The sequence below is a fragment of the Halichoerus grypus genome, chromosome 1 (assembly GCF_964656455.1).
Source record: "Halichoerus grypus chromosome 1, mHalGry1.hap1.1, whole genome shotgun sequence".
Taxonomy (NCBI): domain Eukaryota; kingdom Metazoa; phylum Chordata; class Mammalia; order Carnivora; family Phocidae; genus Halichoerus; species Halichoerus grypus.
Window position 1 is genome coordinate 54,170,328 of NC_135712.1, and position 22,867 is coordinate 54,193,194.

The 22,867-nt window shown below is 35.5% G+C and overlaps 1 protein-coding gene and 1 long non-coding RNA gene across 3 annotated transcripts in view; one reads left to right on the forward strand and one right to left on the reverse strand.

The window, feature by feature from the left end:
- LOC118520321 (uncharacterized) overlaps positions 1-13,388 on the forward strand; it is a 121,268-nt gene extending 107,880 nt beyond the window's left edge. Inside the window, exons 4-5 of the long non-coding RNA XR_004909604.2 lie at positions 10,560-10,614; positions 12,359-13,388. This is a non-coding gene — a long non-coding RNA (uncharacterized LOC118520321). The remainder of the gene's footprint in view (positions 1-10,559; positions 10,615-12,358) is intronic.
- IFT57 (intraflagellar transport 57) overlaps positions 1-22,867 on the reverse strand; it is a 55,819-nt gene that overhangs the window by 32,220 nt on the left and 732 nt on the right. For both annotated transcript variants that reach the window (XM_036068324.2, XM_036068323.2), the window contains exons 2-5: positions 20,295-20,457; positions 19,378-19,496; positions 16,106-16,196; positions 11,481-11,549 (exon numbers count right to left, since the gene is read on the reverse strand). In XM_036068324.2, the coding sequence (XP_035924217.1) occupies positions 11,481-11,549; positions 16,106-16,196; positions 19,378-19,496; positions 20,295-20,457 (442 nt within the window). The remainder of the gene's footprint in view (positions 1-11,480; positions 11,550-16,105; positions 16,197-19,377; positions 19,497-20,294; positions 20,458-22,867) is intronic.

Here is a 22,867-nt window from a genome sequence, read left to right on the forward strand (position 1 = left end):
CTTGCAATGATGTGGATGGAACTAAAGGGTATTATGCTAAGCGAAATAAGTCAATCAAATAAAAAGACAATTACCATTAACAAGTATTAATACAGAAAACCATCACAAGTGATACAGTAGCAGCACTGGTCACATTTTTGGTATACCTGATGAAATACTATCTTAAGCAAAGAATTAAAAAAAAAAAATCTCTTTGGAGTGAAACTATTTCTAGTATGTAGTACATACTCATTATTGGAAAACTCCATAATGGAAAGGGGACTAAACATTACTGGACAAAGCAATGTTGACTATGACTTCCTGATACCAGCAGCAACAGTTACCTATTCATTTCAGTTCTGCTATAATAAGAAAAATCTAGTGCTATAGGATCTTTTGATCCCAAGGGTCCAAATCAGGTTGGGCATTTAGCTCTGGTTAAGACATCCCACTGGGAATGAAGAAGAAAGCTAGAAGTAGGGTGAAGTAGAGTTTCTAAAATTTGACTAATCATGGATACCCTACAGTACTTCCTTACTGCGGGAGAAATACCTTGTCTGGTAAAGGGAACATATATGGCTGCATGGGCAGACCCAAGAGTGAAGCTCAAGGCTCAGGCATCCATGAGAAGATGTTTCCTCAGGAATGGGACCCTGCATCAGAAGTTACAGAGAGATCTTATATTCAGATAGGAGCCTGGCCAAGAAAACATAGATCGTGAGGGCCTGGGCAGAAACTGGATTCACAGACTTTCTGGTGAAAATGGGAGAAAAAGGGAGGACCAGCAGATCCTAACACTGAATTAATGAAGCAAGAGCAAGTAGAGGCTCTTGAATCTTCAATTACCAAGCCCAAATCCCTATCTCTTATAAGAATGAGATACCACTATCAGACTGGATACTGGAAACTGGTAAATGCTGACATTTACTAACCATAATTTAATCTTTTTATGATGTCTCTTATTATACTAATTCTGTAATACAATGATGCTCTCAGGACTGAGAAACCTGGGTATGACTGATCCTGCATTAAATGTTCCCAGATAGCTATAATTTTGCGTTCTTATGTCTGCTTTTAAAGTTTTCCTGTAGCCTTTCTTGGTATCAAATGCCAGTGGTCACCTCTGGTTGTCTGCTTGATTGCCTGTAGCACCTCTTCCTCCTCCTAAACTTCTATGGGCTTAGAAACCTAGTATCCAAGTTTGTTAGAATTTAGGCAAAGTGAGAATACAGGGGAAATATGTGAGAGCTGGTGAGAGTGGTGGTGGTGATGATGACGTTGGGACTCTTCACAGATTTTTTTTTTTTTAAGATTTTGTTTATTTGAGAGAGTGCATGCACACATGTGAGTGGGGGGAGGGGCAGAGGAGGAGGAAGAGGGACAAACAGACTCCACACTGAGTGTGGAGCCCTACACTGGGGCTCCATCTCACCACCCTGAGATCAAGACCTCTCCCTAAACCAAGAGGTTGATGCTCAACGGACTGAGCCACCCAGATGCCCCTTCATAGACATTTTTTAAATGGAAGTGGTTATACTTATTTTGGTTGTTCAGAGGCCTTTTTGGAATCTTCCTAATTTGACACTTAGACCCATATAGGAAATAGGATAGGTGGCCAACAAGCTAAGTACTAACTATATATGGCATTACTATTATTTTTTAAAGATTTATTTGGGAGAGCGAGCAAGCGTTGGGGGGAGGGAAGGCAGAGGGAGAGGTAGGGAGAAAATTTCAAGCAGACTCTGCGCTGAGCGAGGAGCCCAACTTGGGGTTCAATCCCAGGACCCTGAGATCAGGACCTGAGCCAAAATCAAGAGTCAGACCAACTGAGCCACCGAGGTGCCCCTGGCATTACTATGTATTAAACAGGGTTTCTCCTAAGGGTATCTAATGTCCCTCTTTCTTTATCACTGATCAATAAAAAGCTAGAGGGATAAATAAGGTATTTCAATCAAGAAAAGTGTTCCCTTGAAATCCAGTGATTTTAATAAATCACACTGAAGGCACAGAGTTAAAACCTTTCATGTCCCTACAAGTCAATTCTTCTTCATGATTAAAGAAGCATAAATCATGAGTCTGATTCACTATTTTCTTTTCAAATTAGGTTTTAAATGATTTAACACTATATTACTATGAACAAAAATGTTTAATACCATACAAAAAGTATTTTCAGATTTGTTCTGAATAACTAAATTAAACCCTGGCTATAATCCATCAAAAGAAATAGATAGATGGTAACCTCTATCTTTAAATATATGAAGTTCATAAAAGTTTTCAATTCAATTTTAAGACTATCAAAAGAAATTTTATTCTGTTATAATGTGGACTAAGATTTGAATAAATTATGCTCACAAATAAAAAAAGTTAAAAAGCTCCCTAAACACAAAATCAATTTAATTTTCTAATAAGAAATCTGAAATTATTTTTGAATGAGAACTCAACTTCTAGTAATTATTCCTGTTTAGTATCTCAAACACCTGTCTTTGCTACTATTTCAGCTATTTTAATGTACAGAGTGCTAAGGTAAAATCATCCCTGATTTTTAATTTTCTCAAGATAAAAACCAAAAGAAAGCACCCCAAGAAGTATGTATGGAAAAACTACCATAGACACTATAGTTGGTGTTATAGAGTATACAAAAGTGAGTTTAATTCTTTATGGAATGAGTATCTATAAGGCATCTTTTCTCTGAGATGGCAACCTATGGATATACCATGCCCAAATACATTTGAAGAGCTCAATTCATATACCTACTGTGAGGGACATGAAAATCCAATTAACTGTCAAGATTACATAGTCCCAAGACTCAAGGAAAAGGCAACTAAATTGTCTTGAGAACTGCCATGGTGTGGTGTAAAATGTCCAGAGGGTGGGTCTGGAATCCCATCTCTGTTCAAATCCTACCTCTATCACTTATTAGCCATTGGTCAAGTTACATAACCTCTCTAAATCTCAGGGTTCCTGTCTGTAAAATGGGGATAATGGTACCCCCACCTCATTGGAAGGGTTGTGGTGAGGATTAAATTATATGATGTATTTTAAAAGGCTTGCACAGCACCTGGCACATAGTAAGCCCCAATGTATTTTAGCAGTTACTAATACTATTATTATATGCCAAGCATGGTACTAGATGCTTTCACCTATGTTAAATGCCCATAATAGCACCATGAAACAAGGGAGACTTATTCCCATTTTGCAAATGAGAAAAGTGAGGTATAGAGCAGTTAGCTAATTTTCCCTATGTCTCATCATTAGTAGAGTTTAGGGCCCAGGCAATGTTACTCTAGAACACAAGCTCTTAGATCCCTTACCAAATGCCTATCAATCCTTGTTATATAGGTTACAACTATGTTCCCCCAGTTTATCACTTGTCTTTTTAACTTCATGGTGTTCCCCATTCCATCCTTTTGTATATAGGCTTTAATTTTTATGCATTCAGATTTATCAGTGCTTTTCTTTTGCGGTTTTTAGTTTTCTTGCCAGGCTTTACCATGCCAATTTCAACCCGTGCGTATAACGCTTGTCACTCATGTTTTTGTTTTTGTACCTCATCATTTTCTAATTTGTTGATCCATGTGGGGTTTATTTGGGTGTACAATATGAGGGAATAGCCTATCTTTTTTTGCCAGATGGACAGCCTGTTATTCCATCACCCTTTAATTGAACAGTCCAGTTTTCCCCACTTATTTGCACTGCTTCCTACATTATTAATACCACTATATCTTTGGATGATTTTATGAACTCTGCACTACTTCATCAATCTATTTCTGTGTATAATTTTTTTTCAGACTTATGAAAAAATTACACAAATAGTACAAAGAATTCCCATATGCCCTCATCCACATTCACCAAACATTGGTATCTTACATAACCTCAGGGCAATTATGCACAAAGTGATATAGTGTTTATAGTATAGTGCTGAGATTTGGGGATATTTTCAAATTTTTCTTTATACATTTTTGTGCCTTTGTTTAAAAAAAGACAAGGAATATATTTCACTTTAAAAAAGAATAAAGTATTTTCAATAAAAGCAGGTAAAAATAATAAGTTTGATTAACTTCCAGAAACTAGCTGGTATGGGTGTAAATGCTTTAGGAATTTGAATGAGAGAGAAAAGTGTGTTTTAATGGAGATGATGAGATCTAAGTTTAACCTTATAAGGATGTATGGAATGCAAATAGGCAGAAAAGAGACAAGCCAAGTGTTTATAGTCAGGAAAGCACCATAAGCCAAGATACTGAAATAGAAATGCACATGGCTTGTGAAGATCTTATCAAGAGCGACTAGGGGCTTAGAAAGGCAAATACTGGGGAGCAAAAAAAGAGTTAAATACTTTTTGAAAGACCTCAGAAGCTAAGCTGAGGAATACAAATTTTGTCCTCTAAGCTAGAAGGGAAGTCAAGAAGAGTTACAAGCAAGGTAAAATGACTTTATTTATCCAAGAAATCTTTCTTTAGCACCTACTATATGCGAGGTACTATTCAATACCAGGGACAGTTAATAAAATGTTAAAAATCCCTATGAAAAAACATTCTAATTACGTTTTATGAAGATTTATGGGTTATAGATTTGTGGGTCATAGAATTGAATGGGGCTGGGGTAATTGGGAAGGTGTCACTAAAAAGCCAGAATTTGAGTTGAACTTTGAAGGCTTAAAAGTCAGGTAGAGAGATGAGAAGACATTTTAGATAGGAGGCAAAGATGAGAACAGATACGCTCATAAGGTGTTTGAAAACCTATGAGAGGATCCATTTATCTAGAATAAAGTTATTCCAGCAGAAGAAAATAAGGTTGGCTATATGGACAACTTGTCAAATTGTTAAGAGTCTGGAAATTCAGACCAAAATATTATTGTTTTATAATCTACATAAACTGACCTGTAAACAGTGAAAAGCCATCAAAAGTTACTGAACTCAGAATGACCTTTTAAAAGTCATTTGGTAAGTAAGATAAAAGAGTAGTGAAAAATATTGTGCAAAAGGTGAGGGTGGAATTGAAAGAGGAGGATCAAAGACCACTCAGGCCATTATTGTTACATAATCCAGACAGGAGATGAAGCGGACATGACCTTGAAAGATAGCTGAAGGGATACATATGAGAGATATTTCAAAAGCAGCATCTGCAGGTCTTTGTGACCAACTAGATGTCCTGGATTAAAATGAATCATTAGACAAATATTCAAAGCACTAACACTGCTAGAGGTGGATGGGTAGGGTTGGGTGGATTTAAAGAATATAGGTTTCTATAAGACTGAGAAAAGCACACATTCTGGGTACCCATCTAATATATGGAATTACATAATAAATATCTGCTATTGGCATGGATTCAGGAAATATAATCTATCCATTTATATGACAGCTCTCAAATGAATCCTGAAAAAGATCATATTACTTTTCATCAAATTCCCCTTAGTCATTTCTGTAGGGGAGACCTTATGTGATAGCAGATTTAGTCTAATGGGCCTTCAGTAAGAATCCATGTGACATATTATGAAAATAAAGATATGATATCACCAAGACTTCCTAATTTATATAAAAATGCAAGCTTCTTGATAACTTATATCCTATGTAAGCTTCTTACTCAAAAATACTCATGGCATATGTGTGTGTGTGTGTGTGTGTGTGTGTGTGTGTGTATATATATATAGAGAGAGAGAGAGAGAGAGATTGGGGCTTTTTCTACTCTCCTACAGCACATAAGAATGTTGGTAACATTCTAATCCCAATCCCTTAGTTCCAAACTCTAGGAAAGGTGAAAAATTATACAAAATAAGAAATGCATCAAGCTATGTGCTGTCCACAAGTTAGGTTATATTAATATCAAAACAACCCTGTGAAGAATTGTGTCACCATTGTACAGAATAAGCAGAGTCACAGGTTAATTTACTAAGGCTAAGTGTCTAGTGATGTGCAGTCCCAATATGATTCAAGGATTATTTTCCACCATGGTGTCGACGTCGAAGGTATGGACTCAGATCTGGAAAGGACCTTGAGAAGTCCTTGCTTCCTACTTCTTTTTAGGCTCACAATAAAACCAGGACGGAAATAAGGATCTTTCCTATTCCAAGCGTGGATTCAAAAGCTACACTAAAGATCAAGCAAAACTCTCTTTTACACCCAGCAAGAACTGCCATTTGAGCTTCTTCTGAGCAATGCAGAGTACATCTTTTCTTCTCTAACCTACATTTTCTATTCACCTCCAGATGTAAAACTGATGGGGTGGTACAGGTTAGTTACCAGAGAAATAAAAGCATTTACTCAATCATGTGTTCCATCAGGCTCAGACATGTGGTGCTTTAATTGTTTCTCCTGTGAAATACCAACCGCAGACTTCTCAGTCACAACACAGGAGGACAAACAAATGTTTTAGGAAAGGAGAGGAAAACCATTTTCCTCAAGCAGGAATCAGAACCAGTGATAACCGAGGGGGCAAGCTATATTGCAGATCAGAACAGTACTTTCTCCCCCCTATATTACTCAGAAATGACGTTTTGTCAAGAAGTGAAATGTAAATCAAATGTAAAATGATGAAAATTTAAAGTATTTAAGATATCAGCCAAAGTAATCCATCTTCTTCCCTTTTTTGATTATAATCTTGCAGAATTGCCACAATGACACTCTAAAACTGAGATGACATTTTTTTTCTAAGCCCAGATTTTTGCTTCCTTACAGCTTTTGCTTTTTAAGCTAAAAATTCTCTCATTTTTGGTACAATGAATTTTTTGCTAAGTAATTAAAAACCAATTGTGTTTAAACCTTTTGAGATAGTTGGTTTTATGCTGTCTAACTCAGAATTTGGTTTCTAAAACCTCAAATTTAGCATCTCAAGGAAGAATGGTATCTATGGCATGTTTGAAAAAAATGTTTTGAAACGAAGTGATGGACATTTAAAAATAGAACTCAGAGCGCACAGCTTCCCTCCCATCTTTTCTTCACTGTGGGGGGGAGAAGGACACATCTGCGTTACGCTGCCACAACACTGCTATGACTCTGAGCTTCAGAATGGAGGGGAGCTACAAAGACCACTTGTAGTTACAGCGTAGCTGCCACAACCATGCAGGCAGTTTCCAGTTAACATACTCGAGATAGAACCAGAAATGGCCTGAACAACGGCCAAACACCTCACCACCAGCGCCTTCCTTCCCTGCTCCCACCCCTCACATCTCTGACATTCTACTGTACCCCTACCCATCAGGGGCTCTGCCCAACTGTGAGAGCTTTAATACAGCACCAGTGTCTTCCCCCATGACCACTCTCAAGGAGCCTTTGGCTAAATTTTGGATTTCAAGAATATTCAGGAATCAGAGGGACAGAGAGAATGTGGAAGTTTGTGGGCTAGCCTTGAAGACTAATATTTATCCACTTTTTTCTCTTCTAAGAAAAGCTCTATCAAAATTCAAATAGCTAACCTACAAATAAAATTTTGGAAGATAAAGTAATCCCTTACTAATTGCAAAAGTTGTTTTCTTTGAAAATATTATATTTGGCAAAACTGTAATTGCAGTAAGAGATAAAAGGGCATTAAAATGTACTTTTTAAACCTCAGAGTAAATAAATATTCTGAAAAACAACTGCTTCCAATATAAACCAATTTCATCCCTGTAAGCATTCAACATTGACTGGAAAAACCATATTCTTAGAATGTCATTGTCAATGTTCAGGAAACACTATTGCTATGTCATGATCCGAGTAGGCAGACACTTCAAAGTTTAGTCAGTGGGCACCTGGTAGCTCTTTACAAATTCTTCAAATTAGCAGTTACAGGATTCAAATATGTTGTGGTAGTCAGGAAGATCGACCACCAGGTCTCCTTCCAAGGAAAGATGTGCTACCTCGCTGCAGGCCATGTGGCCAGCAGACAGCTTCCTGCTGCCGGCTACCTCAGGCTGTCTTACCTGCAGAGGCCACCTGGCAGTATGTCCCCTCCAGGGCAGCCTGCCTCCAGTGACTGAGCCAAGCAGGCAACACTTGCTTCAGCAGGTTGCCCAAAGCTTTGTCAGGCCTGAATCACAGCTACACTTCTCCCTCAGCCCAATTTCTTCCCCCTTCCTTTCTAAATGAACATCCTGCACCCCAAACTCTGGTCTCACTGTCCAATTCCAGAGAACGTAATCTGCAGCATGTCTTTTCCATGTACATTCTCTCTCGCTCCATTTACCACAAATCTCAAGAAAATTCTGTGTATGCTCATCTTCTTGCATTATTATGATACTTAAGAGCAAGCACACTTTTTTAGGATCTAGACATCAATTTATTTAATGAAAGAAAGGAATATATTAGATTCCTCCCGGCATCATCCTACTTGGTACATAGAAGAGGTCATAATTATTGTTGAACAATTCTTTTCTCTATGAAGATTAAACTATACCTTGCCTATATAAAATAGCATTCATTTAAGCATGTATTCATTCAATATTATTCCATACTGAGCACTTTCTACACACCAGGCACAGGTGAAAAAGTACTGAAGAAAGTTCCCACTCTAGAGGAGAGTGCATTCTAGTGACTGAGATAGACAACCGATAGAAATTGAGATAAACAATAGACAGAAATTAATTCATTGCCAGGGTCTGTAAAGAAAAATAAAGCAAGGTGAGAGAGTAGAGAATGACTGGAGAAGCATCTGTTGTTTCAAAACCGCAGCTAGAGAGGGACTGCTGTAATCCATAAACGGCTGGGGTGGCACAGTCACATCTACATTTTGTATATCAATTTCCTAGATAGTACATAACATTTTTGTTCTAGTGAAAAACTCACTGCGTGCAACTTTGCTAAAACAATATTTCCTCTGCATTGTGAGTCCACCTGCTGCATGAAACATAAAATCTTCAATCTATGTTACTAACCTATATAGCAGTTCTGTCTTGGGGAAAGAGCAGTCTAAGCCATCATGAGCTAGAGTCAGATACAGCTGTCTCAGGCAGATGGCTTTAGTGGGCATCAGAAGCCTGCCAGATTTTTTAAAATATGAAAGGGTTTTCACCCTCATTAGTACTTCATGGCTGACCATCTACAAACACCTGGTGTTCAGACTTCTTCCTCTTGTGAAAATGCAACCATATATAGTCTTAGCTCAAAGGGGTTTATGTTATATAATCTTTGTCCAAAGGATCTAATACCTAGAAAATTTATAAAGGCACAGGTAGAGGAAAACTTACATAGTTCAATTAAGGTGAAAAATTGAAATCAGAACCTACAGGAACTTAAGAGTAGTGGTCTCTACTACTCAAATTAAATTACTTTAAGTCCTTCCCAATTCTCAAACTACATTGTCCAGAGGGAATCTCAGGTGGCCTTTAGAGGTCTCTATTTATACTATCAATGGAAGAATAAATAACACAAATGACAGTTTTGTTCTGAGAATAACTATATATTCATCTCTTTTGTTTTCTTCCCTTATACTTTAGAACTTTGCTGTCATTTTCAACACATACAGGAACACTGAGCACCACAGTATCCTTGCTTAACATAGGAATCAAACCATACCTACCCTGCTGAAGTTTAAAGCAAACTTAGTTCAAATTCAGCTACTGTAGTTTTATTAAGTTTTTTAAGAGTATATTGTCCCAAGGTTATAAATTTCAGTTTTTGTATCTGTAAAAGGGAGATAACAACATCTACCCAAATACTTTACAAGGTCAGTAAAGGATGTGTTTTAAAGTACAATTGACCCTTGAGCAATGTGGGAGTTAGGGGTGTGGACCTCCAATAACCGAAAATCTGGATATAACTTTTGACTCCCCCAAAATTTAACTTCTTTATTTTTTAAATTAAAAAAAATTTTTTTTGAGAGAGTGTGTGCATGTGTGAGTTGGGGGTGGGCAGAGGAAGGAGAGAGAGAATCTCAAGAAGACTCCCCACTGAGCACAGAGCCCAACATAGGGCTCGCTCTCATGACCCCGAGATTATGACCTGAGCCAAAATCAAGAGTCGGATGCTCTCAACTGACTGATCCACCCAGGCGCCCTTCAAAAACTTAACTTCTAATAGCCTACCATTGACTGGAAGGCTTTCTGATTAATTAATACATATTTTGTATGCTATATGTATTATATATTGTATTCTTACAATAAAGACAAAAGAAAATGTTACTGAAAAAAATCATAAGGAAAATACATTTCCAGTATTGTATTTATCGGAAAAAAATCCATGTGTAAGTGCACCTGTGCAGTTCAAACCCATGTTGTTCAAGGGTCAACTGTACTTTGAAAACTACAGAGTGATCTGCAAATGTACTGTTACAACTGGAGTTTATCTGTTTGGATTTAAAATGATATACTGTATCATATTATATTATATTCTCAAACTTCAATTGAGCAATAAAAATACATTTATTTATTGGGCATCTTCTGTGTTACACTATGGAGACTATAAAAAATGATAGTTATCTCCTATAATCAAGGAGTTTATACAAATCAGATTTGAGAAGGCGAATGTGGGAAGATGTGGTTTTGGTTTTTGCCAACACTTATTGAACACTATCTACGTGCCAGACATCATTATAAATGCTTTATATGTAGTAACTCTTTTAATCTTTAAAAACCCTATGAAAAAGGTAATATTTTTATCCTCATTTTACAGATGAGGAAGATATGGCACAAGAATTTTTGGAAACCTGCCCAAGGTCAGACATCTAGTAAGTATTAAATGTATTAAAGTCAACTCACACATTCAGGCAAGTTAGCTACAATGTTACTCGTTATGTTTTATTGCACCTCAAGTTGGGCAGAAAACAAGAAATGTATCATTAACAATAACAAATAATGCTGACTAACATTACTAAGGCAGTAAATGACAAATGAAGAGATCATCCTGGGATAGAATGGCCACCGAAGTCTTCATGATATGCGCCCAAAGCTATATCCAAACTTGTTTGTAGACTTTAGACAAGAAAAATAAAGGGCAAATGAGAATATTATATTCTATATATACCTTTTTGAGCAAGCAATAGGTATCCCTTTATTGAAATATACATACAGGAAAATACAAAAATCCCTTATGTACTTTTGAAATATCTCATTGAGTGGGTTCTCGTTTATAGACTAGATTTCCTAATTAAAACAGAGCAAACATTGACTTAAAGCAATGTCTAACTACCTATCATACACCAGTCTTAAAATAATCCATTTTATTTCAAACAATAACCACTTAAATATTTTCCTGTAATCAAGACCATTCAATGCTAGCCAAATACAATGGAAAATAACTTGAAATCAAATAATGTCTTTCTATAATAAAAAAAATGACAAATTATTTTCAGCTTATGTGAGAAGCACTGTGTTGATTTTCCATGGTGCAGACATGAGGCTGTCCCACTTGTCCCTCTGGATTTTTATATTTGCTACAATTGTAACATTTTATATACAGGAAACAATTTTTTGAGAGCTACTTTTCACATGACACACAAAACAATGGCAAACAGTGGTTTCTACTTGTTTCAATTTCCAGCAGAACAAGTGTACTGATTGCTTGTTGGTCCTGTGTGTATCCCATGCAACTTACCAAGCGATATGTCTGGGCCTTTAAGACGTTGAGATCAATAAAGTTTTCTTCACTGTCTGTCTCCTCTTCCTTAGAAAAAAAGAGTTTTAAAAGTTAATAATTATAAAAAGTTAGAATTTAAAGAATGTATTTCCAAGTTTTTACATGCATAATATACTAAGCTCAACACAAAGACTAATGCATGAAAAGGTATTTAAAAGCCTAGTGGTGTGCATAAAGTAGGGCATAATGTTATTAGCAGCTCATCTGTTTTTTGAGGTTTTGATGGTACCTTTTAAAATAGGGCCTTTTTATAGTCACTGAAAAAAGAAAAAAACAGGAGAAGGGCCATTGCTGTAAAACTAGGGATAAATAAATATAAGAATAAAACAAGAAACACTGCAGAATGGCATATCTAAAAGAGAGAGATAATGGAAGGAGTTAATCACAACTTTGAGAACATGACTAAAACGGACAAAAATGAGGTTGACAGACACAGAATATTTTCACCTGCTCCAGGGACCAATCCCATTAATGCATATTTTTGACATCTCATCTTTTATATGCTCAAATTTAATAAATTAATAAGATTAGTCATTAGTACTGCTTGGCTCATGGCCCCTAAACCTATTTAAAGATATTAAAATATTAAATCTATTTAAAGATATGAAATATATATTTAAGATACTAACCATGTATCTTAGATATTAACTATCTTAAAGGATAGTTCGAGTAGATTCCAAGTTGGTCCTGATCCCTGGGCCAAGTGGTATGAGGGGGTAGGGTCAGAAGTGACCCTTTGAGAGGCAGTTCCTTTCCCAATATACAGCAAAAATGGAGTCTGAGCAGGTTCTAAAGCATGTGGAACAAAAAAAAATAGCCCCCCTTTCTCTTCAAAGGTCTTCGTGGTGACAAGTGACATAGTGGGTGAAAAAATTTAACAAGAGACTTAAGGACATGGTAAGACAGTGAATGGAACTTGGTCCTCAAAGAAAAAAAAACAAACAGTAAGTGTGTGTTATTTGGTGGACACTTCCACATGTACAGTTCTACAAAGCTGCAATGGAAGATTTCAAAGATAATCCTCATCTTCAAGAACTTAGAAGGATGTAAGACAGTGGTTCTCAAAATGTGGTTCTGAGATCTGCAGCATCAGCATCAGCATCACCCGGGAGCTTGTTAGGATGCAGATTCTAAGGTTCTATCTCAGATCTACTCTGAAACTCTGGGGGTGGGGACACTAAGGTAAGCTATGAGAACTATGCTAATCTTTGGGGAATTGGAAAGATTTTATAAAATATGAAGCAATATAAATGCAGAGTATAAATACACTCAAGTGACATTTATTTATTTTATGTTTACAATTTTTTACATTCAGGGAGGAGGGACAGTGGAGCACAGAGGTATAGACAAAATTGATGTGACTGTTTACATCTTAAATCTTAACCATAAATGCAGATGCACACCTTTGAGATCCAGCTCAGTTTATTCTGTGTTTGCATTGATGATGACCTACTTAACAACCAGAGTAAATGATTGAAATGCCAATGACTCAATGCCCATGGGAGAAGAGACAAGTTTATTATGCTTTTACAATAACCTAATTAGTACTGTTTACATAGGGAATCAATAAATACTTGTTGAATTAGTACTGGATTAAATGCTAATAGGTAAAAAGCTTTAATAGTAGGCAGTAAAAAAAAAAGGATTTAAGTTACTAAATATTACTAAGAGAGCATTCAAAAGGAATTCAAATATAAACAGACTTAGAAAAAAGTTTTAAAATAAGAGGATTCTGATTTCATTAATATAGAAGACACTCAACAATTTCCTACCATTTCTATGCCTAATAGGTACTATGTGCCCTCTTAATTCTCTGCCAATTACTAAGTATATGATTATACATAGCAGGTGAAAAAATTGTTTTGTGACCAATACTTCTTTTATCTTTTTTTAAAAGAGTTATCAATGTGTCCTATCTTGACTTGACAAGTCTAAATCTGAAGGATTCTAATTTCTAGATGATTATAGTAGAACTTTACTCTGTCAGAAATAATTTTTTCCATGCTTGAGCCACCACGCAAACTCTGGCAACAAAATAATGTAACATCCCACAATCCAAACACTTTTTGGCACTCATCTCCTTAGCAAGAGGGATGAAGAGGTAACGGAGGGCTACTTAGAATAACATGATGACAATAAGAAAGAAAGAAAAGGAAAAAATTCAAGAGACTTTTTAAGTAAGGGAACCAGCAGCCTCAGAGGCAACCCTTTGAGGAAGACCTTCCGTTTGGTCTAATGACAGTAGAAGGTCTCTATCTTACAGTTGGGATAAAATATGCAAAGAGGCAGCTTCCTAGTTTGTTTCTCTAATTTACACACCTAATGATGCTGCTTTGGATTTTAAAGGGTTCTCAGAAAAAAATTAGCTATAATTTCTAAAAGTTACATAGCAATTTGCTGACAAGCTGATTTTGAGTCCAATATTGGATGAACACCCACTTTGCACTAGTAACCTGGAGATAGAAAAAAAGTGCAAAATTGGTTTCCATCCCTATAGAGTCTTCTTTCTGACTAGTAGGTTTTTGTACTTTTTTTCCCCTGACTGCCAGTTTTGAGTTATGTCTCTGAAGCTAAATGTTAATGTACTAGGACCAGGTTTCTATCGATAAACCATTAACTAATAAAGTTACTAAAAAGAGAAGATGAGGAAAATACCTGAGTAAAATAAATGAGGTCAACGAATGGGAATATGTGAGAACTTAACATTTCCTGAGCCTGAATGGAAAGACCTATTACACAAGGAATAAAGTTGAAACTCCTTAAAATGGCCAAAATGATTTGGACCTGGTCTATCTTTCCTGTGAATCGTAAACCACACACATGCATACACCCGCCTTACTTAGGAAATCTGGCCCCAGTGGTCTTCTCTCAGCTCCTTGATCAAGCTAAGCTCCTTCCTGACTCAGAGCTTTTGTACATGCAGTTCCACCAGGGTCTTGCCCAAAAGGTGCTCAATAAAACACATGCAGAATGAATGAACATATATTTACCTTCACTTTTAAAATGTAATCATATTTTTAAAAGATATCTTTTAAATTGATTAGTTTTACAATGGTCTTTTTCCTTCTGTAAATAACAGAATCAGCTTTTTTCTATTTATGGTTTAAAATATTTATACTGCTGATAAAATACATGTTAAAAACGTTGACAATACAAAGAAGCATAGAAAAGGAAATAATTAGGGTGCCTGGGTGGCTCAGTCAGTTGAGCATCTGCCTTCAGCTCAGGTCATAATCCCGGAATCCTGGGATTGAGCCCCGTGTCAGGCTTCCTGCTCAGTGGGGAGTCTGCTGCTCCCTCTCCCGCTTGTGCTCTCTCTCTCTCACTTGCTCTCCAATAAATAAATAAAATCTTAAAAAAAAAAGGAAATAATCATCCATAATCTTTCTACCCATATATAACTAATGTTAACATATTATTTTTTCTTTTTTGTATATTTTACATACTTGGGTTTATGTACAGCAGAAATTATCATCCCTATATCACTAACATTTCTTTGTAAATAATTTTAATGGCTACATAATATTCTACTATTAGGATATAGTCTATTTAATGGTTAGTTTCAGCATTTGCTAAAAAACGATGAAGTGATTCTTTGTGGCATATAATAGTTTAATAAATTAAGCTGAAATATTGAATATACTTATTATCTAATGATTTATTTATTTACTTTTTAAAGATTTATTTATTTGAGAGAGAGGTATAAGCAGGGAGAGCGGCAGAGGGAGAGAGAGAGAAGCAGGCTCCTGGCTGAGCATGAAGCCCAATGTGGGGCTCGATCCCAGGACCCTGAGATTATGACCTGAGGCGAAGACAGATGCTTAACAGACTAAGCCACCCAGGCACCCCTTATCTAATGATTTAAAAATTCACTTGGAAAATGTAATTGGCTTATGACAATAACATACACTTTTAAAAAAGGGGTTTTCCCCTGCTATTTCAATTTCAGATCATAGGTATACTTCCTAAAACACCACGGTCAATCCATCTCTGGTTCTGAGAAAGTGCTCTTTTTCTCTACCATTTTACTAGTTTAATCTGTTATAGAGACTTAATCATTTAGTTTCACAATATGAATGGAATGTTAAGAATGGTAAAGGCCCATATGCTGCCAAACAATTTAAATAACGTTGGTATTTATAAGTATTTTTAAAAATTCCTAAAGGGTAGTACTTATCCTAATTTTAGAAGCAAAGAAGAGTTGCTGAGAAATGAACAGTGTTCTTACGAAGTAGAATATATTAATCCTAAACCCTACTATTCTTTTTCAAGTTATTATTTATGGCCTATTTCAAATCATGAATGGTTACTAATAAAATATTTACTCTTAGAACTAGCAGTCCGCTATTTCCTGTCTACAGTTCAAGAACCTCTGCTATAATTCAGACTTTAATCATTAGAAAACATGAGCATTAACTTAATCAAAGGTCTAAATAACTGATTCTTGGTACTCTATTTAAAAGCTTTTCTTCTCTAGAAACAATGAAATGAAATATGTTCCTAAAAATGAAGTCTAGGGGAATTAAGAGAGGGGAAAGGAATTCAAAGGTAAAAAGAAACAAAAAGTTCAGCAGCACACATACCACAAATTCTTCATCCACTTTATTTAATGTTAATTCTGCATCATCTTCTGGGACAGTTTCTTCTTCTAACTCTTCCACTGGGTATGTTGGTCTAAAATAATAAGGCTTAGTATGTGATGAGAGTTAAAAACAAAACATTTTAGCAAGACAGAAAGGTATAATGTGAATTTTAAGAATCCCCTCTACACCAGATCTTGTCCTTTTTTATCCCCTTTCCATAATCACTGTTACATGTTTGATGTATTCTTTTTGAAACTTTCTATGTAAAGAAGCAAAAATGTTTATCTCCAAATTTAAAGAATAAATATACACAATTGGGATGATATAATGCATATTGTTATCCAACATACTTTTTCACTTACTAATTTACCACATTTAAGTACATATACATTTTTCTCTTTTTTTCCCCATACCTGCACTGTATTCCACTGAACAACAGCACCATAACTAATTTAATTAGAAACTGAGGCTGAACACTGAGGTGGTTTCTAGTTTTTTTACTAAACAATATTACAGATATCATCCTTGTACATTCATCATTATGTCTATCATTTGTCATATCATTTAGAATAAATTTATATAATAGCTGGGTCAACAACTTTGTACATATTATTGTTTTTCTGTATGTTACCAAAAACCAATTTCCAAAATGTTACTCTAATTCACACCCTCAACAACAATGACTCTATTTCTATATGTTCACAAATACTGCAAACAAACTTTAATCTTTGCCAATCATATAAGTGAAAAATCTCATTTTAATTGCATTTCTTTAAGAGTGTGAGTGAATATCTTTTCATGTTTTAATTGGTTATTGGTGTTTCTTTTTCAGTGAAATGCCTATTTATGGCCTTTGCCCTTTTGTATATTAAGAAAATTAATGCTTTGCCTAGCTTGTGTTAAAAATATTTTTCCTAGTTTATCACTATAAGCTTGGCTATTCAGGACTGTTACAATTCTTATTACATAGACTTGGCAACCTTTCCTTGTGTGGATCTTAGCAGCTTTAACATCATATATACATGGCTTTTCCTTCACATGACACATCCCCACCCCTCTTTGACCTTTTAGTACTCCTATAGTTTCATTTTTCATATTTATATCTTTGACCAATCTGAAATTTATTTTGATAGAATAAAAAGGGTTCCAGTTTTTTTTTTTAAGATTTTATTTATTTATTTGACAGAGACAGCGAGAGAGGGAACACAAGCAGGGGGAGTGGGAGAGGGAGAAGCAGGCTTCCCACTGAGCAGGGAGCCCAATGAGGGGCTCGATCCCTGGACCCTGGGATCATGACCTGAGCCGAAGGCAGACACTTAACGACTGAGCCACCCAGGCGCCCCAGGTTCCAGCTTTCTTACTTCCAAAATCTAATCAGTGGTCCTAACACTAAGTATTGAACGACCATTTCTCCAACAAGATTAATGACATGTATTTCCCATATTAAAAATACCCGAAAGTATTTAGGTTTATTTCTAGAAACTTATTTAAAAATCCGTACCTCAGACAGATTAACAAAATATGAAAATCAACATTTAATATTAAGGAAAGAAAGTACTGAGAACCAAATCAATCTTCTTAAGAAATAAACTTCCTATTTTATTAATTAGAATTAGATAATATCTCAAAAGCAATGTTCTTCTAGGATTTGCAATGACATATTTAATATATAAAATAATCACCTATAAATATGTAACTTCTATGTAATTTATATATTATGTAGCTGACATATTATCTGATGCCTACTTTTTTTTTTTTTAAGATATTTATTTATTTATTTATTTTAAGAGAGATAGAGAGCACAAGTAGGCAGAGTGGCAGGCAGAGGGAAAGGGAGAAGCAGGCTCTCTGCTGACCAGGGAGCCCGAAGTGGGGCTCAATCTCAGGACCCTGGGATCATAGCCTGAGCCAAAGGCAGCCGCCCAACTGACTGAGCCATCCAGGCGCCCCTGATGCCTACTTTCAATATTTTCCCCCTTATTCTTCCCTATGTATTTCAACGGTCCTTATAAATTAGCCAAATCACAATGCATGGTCAAGAATTAGATATGCCTAGAAACAAAGGAAGTACAAAAGTGAGTATTGGTTGAGATACTAATGGCTTCAGGTGAATTTAGAACACATTGGGCAATAAATTTAATAATATTTAAAAATGCCAAAATGGAGTAGCACATTTCATAACTTGTCTTGGAGTCTAATAAAGAAGTAATGTGGATCATATAGTTATTCCTTATATTGCACTAACTGGTAATACTTAGGTTGAAGCGTATGAAATTGCCATTTTTTAGTTAATAGGTGAATATCAGTAATTTCATATGGTTCAAGTTGATGATGACCTAAGTCAAGTACATTTTTTTAAAGTACTTATTAATAAGGGAATAGATTATTTATAAGAGAATATAATTGAATAAACATTAAGATATTAACAGGGAACAATATATACACCTTTCCAAAGAAATTTTTTCTCATCCCAAAGCACTGCTTGCTCATGTTTTACCTAAATAATGCTTTCCACAATCTCTAACCAGTCAATAATTCCAATCTTCAAAGAACCAAATTTATGTATTTCCTAACTATATCTTATATAAATTGACAGTTTCTGAATATTTTATTCTCTTATCCATGTGACCAACATTTATTGAGCATCTATGATATACAAAGTACTATGCTAACTTCCATAAAGTACATATGAAGAGTTCATAGTTTCTTGCAAGAAAGCCAGACCTGTAAACAAATGTTTTAATACCAAGGGATAAATACAATCATAGAAATATAAACAAATCACTCTCAGGTCAGAGAAAGAAGCAATGAACAATGCCTAAGAGAGTGTCAGGTGGCTTCTTCAGGTGGCTATTATTCTTGCCCATTATCTATAAGCAAAAGAGAATATCCCATTTAAAGTATTATATTAATTTCCATTTTTTCCCTAAATCTACAGCTATCAGTTACCCCCGTGTATATACTATTTTTGTGTGTATAAATAAAGAGACCTTGAAGAAATTTCCTACATTGATAAAGAGACTCAGTTATAGTTAAACCTTTAATATTATATATTTGAACTAGGAAGGGGCATGATAAAATCAGAACTGGTTGTGACTATACCAGATATTCCAATTTTGTCTATGCAGACATTTGTAATCACCTGTGGGCATTTTCAGTTTAGAAGAGTCAAGAGGAAATATTTCTTGTCAGTTCAATTAAATAGCTCCAAACCCATAGAGGAAAAAGCTATCCACATAAAATTCCTATTGCAAGGTTGGGTAATTTTTTACCTTTTCCAGGTGAAACCAATATATTTTAATGCTTCTTCTGCTAAACAGTCAAGAACATAGCATACATGTTCTCCATAACCTGACTTTAATTTTGAAGGAGGAAAATCTGCAGTTCTGCCCTGAAATACAAAAGATAAACAGGGTATTACTTGTTATTTATATTCCAAATGTCAAAATATTTTAAGCAAAGTACTGCTGAATAAATGTATCACTTCTCTACTTTTCAAATAGGATTTAAAATAACTGTAATTATATTGCTTCTTAGAAATTCATCTTCTCAATCCATTGATACATAAAAAAACTAAAGGAAAATGAAGACGTTTTATTGTCAAAGGTATCAAATTGAAAGGCAATAACCTCATGACAGAACAAGTAATTGATCCTGTTAGGGTGGAAAGAAAAAGCTAGTAAAACTACTAGCTAGGTATCCTACCGTTAAACAACCATAGGAAGGACAGAGTGAATCACTTGTCAAAAGTTAATAACATGTGTGCCAAAAATTCTTACTGCTTGTCCCACAGGAAAAGTCAGAAATGAAAAGTACAACTGCTATCATGGTATATTAAATCAAAGCTCCCTTTCAAAATACAGTGTTTCAGCTTCCTACTAGCATTTTTTAGAAGAACTAAGTATCCATAAATTTACCTCTGAGACATAACAAGATTAAGAAAAAATATTATTACTTTGGGCTATAAAGAGTACATTGAACATTTTTAGAAGTAGCATTAATATTATAATATCAACCATTCTGAGGTTTTATCTGAAAAATCCAGATATAATTTTATGTATGTATGTGTGTGCACAGACATAGTTATTCACAGAAAATTCATCTAAAAGGGTAGCATCTACATTGAATAACCAATATTAAAATTCATAACTTGACAATATTCTGAAAGAAGAGAGTTGTTTACACTTACAAATGATCGAAGCTCAGATAATATGTTAGATATAGTTGCATTAGGGTCATCATATTCTTGAGGTTGCTCAAAGGGGCGTCCTGCTCTGTTAATCAACCAAGCAGCAAGAGTGCAAAACATGTAGAACTGTTCACCAGGGTTGGTAGGCAGTGCGAAATAGTGTCTGTTTCAAAACAAAGTGGGGAGGATGGAATATAAAATATTGCAACAAGCCCATAGTAACTAAAGGGACTAAGTCCAAAATTGCTAAAGAACTTTTTTTTTTAATGGCTTTAAAATCAAAAGACATTTATAATTCACTCTGAAGTTTCTGGTAATCCAAAACACTCATATTAAAGTTTTTAATCAACAGGACTAGAGCAATTGCTACTATACACAAAATATTAGATCAAAGATCTTACACCCACTAAATGCAGGGCATGTTAAAAAACTGATCATGTACAACTTTTGCCAATATCATTTATATGTCAGGAATAATGAATAAGAGAGTACCCCTTGAAAATGGTAATTGGGAATTAAGAGAATTTCAGAGTTTAAAAGAAGACTTTAATGATTATTCACTATGCATTTTTACAATGTCACTGGTATCTTTACATACTGTTCCTAACCTATCAAGTATGTTAAACAGTTGTTCTCATCTTGGCTGCATATTTGAAGCACCTGACGGAGCTCGTCAAACTATTGCTCCTGGACCAAACGTTGCCTCTTCCCTTATGAATTAAATCAGAACTTCTGGGAGTAAAGCCCCAGTACAAGTATGTTTCAAAACAAATCATCACATCCACAGTTTAACAAACATTTGTTGACTTTTGCTAAATCCCTAGCCTACTAAAAACAGTCCTACGAAGATCAATATATGATTTATACTTAAATAGGTTAAGAATAAAACTTGCTAATAATATTCAAGTCAGTTTGATCAAAGATCTTTGTTTTATGTGCAGTTATTAATTTTATGTGCAGTTTATAATTGTATTTATGGCTATTATAACTATTTTTCATAAGAATCAGCAGTCCACTCTCATGTTTCCCAAATTTTTTCCTGCAGGGTAGTACAAATGTTCTGAAAGATAACAGCTGGGAAGAAAAAGGTCAGGAAGTCCTTCCAGGTATATGTTCACAACACTTTCAAAGTACCCACTAAAACTACTGAAAACTCATCTTTTCCTTCCAGGCTGATACCAACTCCAGAACAGAGGACTGGATACCGACAGATCCTCCAGATGTAGGACAGTGGTTCTCAAACTTAAGCATGCATCAGAATCACCAAAAAGCCTTGTTAAACAGACTTCTAGGCTCCACCCCTAGAATTTCTGATGCAGTATACCTGGAAAAGGGCCTGTGGCATTGCATTTCTAATAAATTCCCAAGCGATGCTGCTGCTGGTCTGATGACCACAGTCTGGGAACCATTAAATTAGGATATTGCCACGCAAATCCATGATTCAAAATATCCTGCTGAACTCCTGAGGAAATAATACAGTGGTTATACCACTAGAATCTTAAGGCTATTTTCTTTTAGTTTGAAAAATATACTTGGGGACAAAAATGCATTTTTATCATAGAAAATGTTGGTTGTTTATACTATCCTTAATGACTTATTGAAGTAATAACTCCCAATCCCAAAACTCCTATCATAGATCAAGCAACACTACTTTTTCCTCTAACTTTTCTCCTGTTAGGGACTGACTTAGCAGTATGGGCAGTTTACATAGAGCCTACATATCTTAAAATTCAAGTTATTGGAAGAGAGCAAGGAATGAAATCAAAACTGTCAAGGGAGGGGCGCCCGGGTGGCTCAGATGGTTAAGCGTCTGCCTTCGGCTTGGATCATGATCCCGGGGTCCTGGGATCCAGCCCCACATCAGTCTCCCTGCTCAGCGGGGAGCCTGCTTCTCCCTCTCCCTCTGCTGGCTGCTCCCCCTGCTTGTTCTCTCTCTCTCAGTCAAATAAAAAATAAAAAAATCTTAAAAAAAAAAAAACTGTCAAGGGAAATTATTTAAGCCAAGGTATAGCCATTAAAAGAAAGTATTACAGATTTTTAATCTAAATTGCATTTTACACAATAAACAAATATAAGTATTAACTTATTTATCTGGCTGTCACTAAGCTACACTGATTGTGAGAAAAAGTGCTAGCTGCGCATTACCCTCAACAACTAATGGCACTGACTTCAGGATACAATGGACTTTTCCCCATCAGAACAAGGCAGAACTTGAGGTTGTATGATAGACACAGTTGCCATTGTTGTCATTTCATTTGTCTTTTCCACTTCTCAGTTTCTGAGAGTACTCTTACTGCAAAGGTAGGAGTCTTTTAAACCACAGCAATTAGTCAACAAGTTTACTAACTTCATATAAAGTCAAGCAAGGTCCCAGGTACCCACAGTTACCAGTTGTAGGGACAAATTATCGCAGAGGAAAACAAAAACTAGAAATAGAGCTAATATGATAACAGTATTCATCTTTGGGGATGAGATTATGGGTAATATCAGTATTTTCTACACACTTACTTGTGTTTTTCTGAGTCCTCTACAATAGGTACTTTTATAACTTTTATAATCAGAAAAAAAGTTTG